Below are 658 nucleotides of genomic sequence, written 5' to 3' on the forward strand. Positions count from 1 at the left end.
CTCCGGTGGCAAGATATCCGGCCCGGGCGGCATCGGCGGGACGTCCGGCTTCGGTGGTGGTGATACCGGCGGCTTAGGGAACTCGATTTCCGGCCTCGCCTCGGTCCCGTACGGCGGAAGATTCTCTTTCACCTCCGACGGGGCTTCGCCGGGGTCGACCTGCGGCGAGGTGGTGAGCGGCGGCACCTCGAGTGGGACCGAAGAGGGATCGTGCTTCAGCGGCGGCGTTGAGGGAATCTCCGGCGGGATCCTGGTGGGGTATTCCGGTGGGTCCCGCGACGCCATAATTAAAAGATCTTGGATACTACTACGAGTAATCACATGTTTTCTTATTGAAATTGCACCGTTAGAGAGTAGTAGTGATGCATGTGATATTGGAGTGGTACTAATAATTGTGTAAATTGATCTTCTTGAACAAAATGGGATGGTTCTTTTGAGAACGGTGTTTGAGATTGCAGAAATGGAGGACATTTTTTTTTCCCCTCAAAATCTTGTGACGAAATTAGGGTTTTGGTTAGTAATAAGTTCTTTTTTTTTTTTTTTTTTTGGTGTTATGTATAAGATGATTCAGAAAGAGAAATTGCATGGGAGTGACACATGTTTGTACGTGCCATGTGAATGTAGTACCACTTGTACGGGCATGCAAATAGTACTGAAA

At 48.8% G+C, this 658-nt stretch overlaps 1 protein-coding gene across 1 annotated transcript in view; it reads right to left on the reverse strand.

Moving 5' to 3' along the window:
• LOC21396524 (leucine-rich repeat extensin-like protein 3) overlaps positions 1 to 285 on the reverse strand; it is an 11,921-nt gene extending 11,636 nt beyond the window's left edge. Inside the window, exon 1 of the mRNA XM_010109432.2 lies at positions 23 to 285. Within this exon, the coding sequence (XP_010107734.2) occupies positions 23 to 285 (263 nt within the window). The remainder of the gene's footprint in view (positions 1 to 22) is intronic.
• Positions 286 to 658: the final 373 nt, after the last annotated feature.

This window comes from Morus notabilis, unplaced genomic scaffold (assembly GCF_000414095.1).
Source record: "Morus notabilis unplaced genomic scaffold, ASM41409v2 Scaffold1383, whole genome shotgun sequence".
Lineage (NCBI taxonomy): Eukaryota > Viridiplantae > Streptophyta > Magnoliopsida > Rosales > Moraceae > Morus > Morus notabilis.